The sequence below is a fragment of the Pararge aegeria genome, chromosome 17 (genome assembly GCF_905163445.1).
Source record: "Pararge aegeria chromosome 17, ilParAegt1.1, whole genome shotgun sequence".
Taxonomy (NCBI): domain Eukaryota; kingdom Metazoa; phylum Arthropoda; class Insecta; order Lepidoptera; family Nymphalidae; genus Pararge; species Pararge aegeria.
In genome coordinates, this window is record NC_053196.1 from 4,644,223 (window position 1) to 4,650,354 (window position 6,132).

A 6,132-nucleotide genomic window follows, 5' to 3' on the forward strand; every position below is an offset into this window, starting at 1 on the left:
AAAGGGTTAAAACAAACAATAACCACCTTTGTGTCTTCTTCAAGCAACCTACGCGACATTGTCATTAAATTGTGCCGTGCATGAACAGTCATTAACCTAAAGAAGAAGAAAGGATACGGAGTGAAGCTGAAAGGTCTCCACAGTAATATACGAAGTTATCGTAAAGTTACGGAATGACGAATGACAGATATACAGACAATGAAACCTATAGGAACAGGCTGAATATAGATACTCCCAGTAGCGTGCACTGGGTTTCTTAGCAGGGTATGCATACAGCAGAAAAATTACATAAATGGCAAAAATTCTCCTCTTATACGAGCTATATATCAATTTTAGGGTAAGCAGTGCTTTTGTGCATGTATGAAGTGCACGCCACTGGGTACTCCGTAAGTCGCTTTTTGAATACGGAAAATAATAGAGTATGATTCGCAAATGGAATAGACAATTCAAAATCAAAGCTCGGAAGCTTTTCACTCGGAAAATTTTAAAATAAGAAATTATTCTAATTTATCAAAACTAGAATAAAGGTCACACTATCCTAATAAATTATAGAAATATGCCATAGATTACAATTCCTCTTTTAAAGTTCTGAAAAAAACATACGCGACAGCATATGACTATCTTTTAAGCTTGACTCATGTACAGATAAATTTAAAAAAAAATATGTCCTAGATTGCAATTCCATTTAAATATCATGCTCTTTTATTTTTGTCGAACTCTACAAACACAACCTGTATAAAGGTATCGGTCACTCACTCCTAATAAGTGAAACTAGTGGACACATTTGGCCAATTTGAACTTAAGGCGAGAGCATAACTAACTATTTAAATCATCTCAACATATAAAAAGACTTAAATAAAATTTAAAAACTCAATATTCTCGAACTGGAAGCCATTTAAAAAAATACACACATCTTGTGACTAATGTGGCTTGTGACAACAATGCATTAATGAGATTGTTCAAGGTATTAATCACAACCATTTAACAAAGGTAACTATAAAATAATAAACTCCCAAAAGTTGTGTACCTAAAATCTATTTTTTCTTACTTGTCTTATTATGTAAAAAACCTTTTCATAAAATTATAATTTCAGTGTAAAATATGTTTTAAAAATATGAAAGAAATAAAAAACAAACAATAATAAAGAAAACCTCATTTAATTTAATTTATTCGAATGCACTTGTGTTTGTTCTATTTTTAAAATTAAAAGTAATAAAAACATTGTTTTATTAGAAGACAAGTAAGAAAAAAAACAGTTTTGCGTTACCACGGCTTAGTTATCATACAGTTCTAAAACTGAACGTAGCGTTTCAAAACATTATCGATTGCGCCTGTGAGTATGTACGCCTGTCTGTCGCAGCCCTATAACTTATGACTTCAAAACATAAACAATATACATATTCCAAATTCTAACATGACAGTAATATGGTTTTATATTAGCACTAGCTCGACTTGTTTTAGCAAGCGATTTGAGCTGAGCCCAAAAACAATTTTCGGTTCATCTAGTAAATAATTTTATTATGTAGGAAAGTAATATCCGGTGGTAAAATAAGCTTCGGACTTTGTTTTAATATCGTACATAAATTAAAATATTGTTTTAGTAGATACATAATTTTCATTTAAACCAAAAATATTAACAATATAACATGGAGATCTTCCTCTGGAAGACCCAAGAGATGGATGGATGGTGTGAAAGAGGATATGCGAGTAAAAGGAGTAAAAAGTGACCAAATGACGGCTGACAGAAGTGAATAGAAGAAGAAGACACGTTGTGCTGAGCCCAAATAGCGTGGAAAAAGGACAATCAGAAGAGGTAGAGTATATTCACTCAGCATAAACATAGGCGACCGGCATGTTCGAACCGTATGATAGCTAAACTGTGGTATTATTGCATTCAACATTGTAATTCATCGTGTAACAAAAATTTGATTGGTACTCTTCAAAGACAAAAATAAGATTATAAACATATAAGTCTGTTTAAAATTCTTTTACACTGAAACGCAGGCCAAACCAAGGCTAAATGCCTTTTTTGATTTGGCATGCCTCTTTGCCTGCGTCCACCGAAACGTGCAAGAGCAATCACAAGAAGAACAATTTGAGCAAGCCTTATGACTGGTCGGAAGCAGGGCGCAAATTTGCACGACAGCTTGGACGCCTTGATTACACCATCGCTTACAAAGCTGCCGGATTTCAATTCATATTGTAATAATATTGTTTAGACACAGATGGCTTGCAAAGAAAAATATGTAATTTACAACAAACATAAATTAATGCATTAGTGCACACATGTATTATAAAATGTTTTACATCTTTATTCATTTGGTTACTTTTGTAATTTTATTAAACAAACATATTTTTCTATTTCAGCCATCATACCATACAATTTTCTTTGTACCCTCAGGTATCACATGTTAAACGCTGGCCCTAAATGTTTGCGTGGGGTTATAGGACCAACATGTGGCTCAGTGAGTGAATTATCTAAACTGAGATTTATTCAACAAACAAATCTTATTATTTACTACATAAAGAATTCCTACTGACCCTATAGCATGGGCAGGAGTCAAGTTCTCCAGTGGGAAACATATATATCCTGCTAGCTTTTTCTGCTCAGGAAAAAATAATATATATTTAATGGCAAACGTGGGCAAATGGCAAAAACCATGCTGAAAGTGCCGGACTATTTAAGTCTAGCTGTAATCTGTGGACTGGTAATATTCAATAATTCTTCAATGATTAAGGTACGGGACCATAATAGTTTTAACGAGAACTATTATAACCGTGTTCTGGACCCTGATTCTCTATTATCTGAATACAATAATTTATAAAGTGTCTGCTAATACGCTTGTTTCTCTCTCAATATTTCTCAAATCGAAGAAAGTTGCAAAAGTTGCTGACAAAAATAGATCAACTGCCATTCTTAAGATTCTATTAGTGACCTTCAACTTCAAGTGTATACTACCCATACATGGGGTAAAACCAATTGGCCTTTAGAGTCGTTCTGCCCTAACAGCTGTCATGTTCCTCAGGAATCCACTACACTTCTCATCTCATCTCTCTCCACTCCACTTTTTCTGCTGAACATCAACGTATAGCGAGACCCGGAAAACCTTTGTGCACCGATGACAACACTGTTATGGAGGACATGTTAGTTCTAGAGCGTGTTGAACTGAGATCCCTAAGCAATGAGGCCTTGGAAGGCGCGTTAACTTGAATCCAAAACAGGTGTCTGATTGGGGTGCACGTCAGTTAGGTCATTGATGAGCTCCAAACATCTTATGTAATAGCAAATTTGGGAAATGTATAGTCCAAGTAAAGCTGCTAAAAAACTTGGTACCGCTAACTAAGTACCAAAGTATCGATGTATTATAAAACTAAACATTGCAGGTTTTTGAATAATCTGGGCACATCAGTTTCTGTTGTTCATATTCTGAATATGAACAATGGAAACTGGTTTCATCATCAACTTGTGTTTTCAACACGGACACTGGTCTTCTATGTAGACTCATCATTCTCAAGACCGTAATAACAATCATATTAGCAACTTTCCGTTGCAAAAGCACTTGTGGGTTGCTTGTATACTATCTATGTACTAAGTCTTTTGAGTAGGTATACAAAGACAACATTTGGAGATTAAAGCATGCAAGTGTGGACATACTTTATAGGGAAAAATTATATGATTTTGGTTAAACTGTTGAGCAATTTGCTATATAATTTAAATTAATTCTTAACTAAACAAACAATGGGGCTCACATGTACTTTAAAAATTAATTTAACATCTAGGAACATTTATAATCGGTATCTAATATTCTTTCATACTATCATACAAATGCACATACAGAAAAATACATCAATAGTCCATATTATTATCACTGAAATTCTAACATTTACTAGTCACAAGTCACTGTAATAATTCAGACAGCATATAAACTGACAGATATGGGGACTAAAGAAACGTCATAAAAAATGAGACAATTAATGTAAAGGAATATTACATTATTTAATTAATGCCTTACCAGGAAAATACCTTACTGTATTGCAGATAAAAATGAAAGTATTTTTTTCTATACACTTACTCTGTCAAATGTTTTGCCATACAAATGTTGCATCCCCAGAACTGTTTTTTATTTTTCTAGTAAGACTTAACAAGATTTATGACACAGCAATAATGACAAATCAACAAAACTATAACTCTTTCATTGTAAAATAAAGAATTAAAATAAACAAAATAAAATTTGTTTACATTAATTATCTCCTTTCATTGCTTATATTTGTAAATGAATTATTTCATATATATGGTACTCAATAATAATATTCTAATACAAGTATACAGTAAGATGTTATTAACTCTAGATTGTGCCATAGTGGTGGACGACATAATGTTAAATCACTGGGTTTGACGTCATCCACAAATAAAAGTAACATTCTTAAGCCCTCCAAGATTCAAATGTGGGATGTGGGCTTGGGAGTAACTTAAGACAACTCAATTATCAACTAAAACATATGGTTTGGCCGGGGCAAACTGTGTCAATTCTCTCCATGATAAACCATGGCAATGATATCCTTTTTTATATCAATTTGTAATAGGTAAACTAATTTTGAACTTAAACACGAACAATAAAAAAACCAATACTACAAAATTTTTTTATAAATTCCTTTCTTTGGTATATAACTAACATTTTCAGCACTTTAATGCAACCTCCCTTTACGTTGCGTATGAGCCTACAACCTAAGATGGCTGCGACTTGCGAATAACCTAGAAGGGGTTTGATAGTTTTCATTGACTCTATTATTCCCTTAATTTTAGTGTAATAGTCTTTTGAGTTTACCAATGTGAAAACTACCCATGCAAAGGCCCTGGCACTAGACCTGATTAGAATTGATATATAAGGCATAAATTGGTCTAGCTTAGACATCCTACCAATAACGTGACAGTATTCATAGCTGCCACAAAGAGTCAAACCTAATCTGTCCATGTCTAGAGGTAAAAACATCTCTCTGCACATTAAGTGATCTTGAAGAATATAAAGATGGTTTAAAGCATATCTTGCAACCTTAATTATTAAAAATTTACTGTCAGTTGAAATGTGTCCCTAATGACATGTATGTAACTATATTGCAATAATTTCTAACTTGAGTGTCATTCATCAACTTGTAGTTTCTGAATCCTTGTGGACACACAATCCATATCGGGTGAGATTTCCGGTTTTGGTGGGGCATCTACTGTTAGGTTGAGGTTCTCTAGCGATTGGCAACGCTTAGCAGGGCTCTTGAGATCACACTCTCTGGCGTAAGTACTAGTCGATGGCTCCAACATATTGTACTTAAATTCACAGCTCGCTTCGCTCACGTCGCAACCCATCACGTCAGAGTTTTCACTTTTAGTTCTGTGGCGGACGGGCAAAACATACGGGCAGAGTCTGTTTTTATTTGTGCTTCGTTTCATACAATATCCTACCGTGACGTTCGACACATACCTCGTGTTCAGACGCATCACACCCAAATTAGTAGATCTGGACTCACGTAAATATTCACGCCGTGCCTCGGTTATAGCACTCAACATGCCCAAATCGTGTAATGCCTTATCTATATTCTCCAGGTTCATGTGGTGGCGAGGTTTCTGCAAACAAGGTAATCCTGATAAAAAGAACCGCGATACGACCGCAACGACTCTCTATCTATGATGTTACAAAGTTACATACACTTTTTTCGAATTCACTGCATTTCATCGTGGAATAAACTCGGCGATAAATACTTGAGAAATATGCAAAACCGTGCGAAAATAAACATCACAAAAAAGTCATAATAAGTGATGACATTTAACTGATTAACGAGTTGCCAACTATACATATATTTAATAAAAATAAAAATTTGCTGCCAGTCTTAAAAATTGTAGATGTAATGAAGATACTAACATTTAAAAACAATAACAATGAATAAAATGGAAAGAGGAGGCTTGAAACACCCGTCCATCCCATTAAAATAATAGTGTGCCTATATCTTTTTTCTATTGTTAGTGTAGTTTTTTCTACAAACGTTGAATAAGGCAAAACGTAATTACAGAGAAGTAAATAGACAAATGGATAGCATCCGTCGCATTCACACAAGTAAGAGAACAACTTATGTATACGTCTT

The 6,132-nt window shown here is 34.1% G+C and overlaps 1 protein-coding gene across 1 annotated transcript; it reads right to left on the bottom strand.

The window, feature by feature from the left end:
- Positions 1–1,192: 1,192 nt before the first annotated feature.
- Positions 1,193–5,807, bottom strand: LOC120631068. Its single transcript, XM_039900484.1, has 2 exons — positions 5,700–5,807; positions 1,193–5,617 (listed from the first exon to the last, which is right to left on the bottom strand). Exons 1-2 carry the CDS (start codon positions 5,724–5,726, stop codon positions 5,138–5,140), a joined length of 507 nt encoding a protein of 168 aa, XP_039756418.1. The 5' UTR covers positions 5,727–5,807; the 3' UTR covers positions 1,193–5,137.
- Between the last annotated feature and the right edge of the window lie 325 nt (positions 5,808–6,132).

Excerpts from the sequence above, each read along its gene's own strand:
- LOC120631068 (XM_039900484.1), bottom strand. The coding sequence starts at position 5,726 with ATGAAATGCAGTGAATTCGAAAAAAGT. Across the intron at positions 5,618-5,699 it reads GCAGTGAATTCGAAAAAAGT|AAACCTCGCCACCACATGAA; the intron begins GTATGTAACTTT and ends CCTTGTTTGCAG.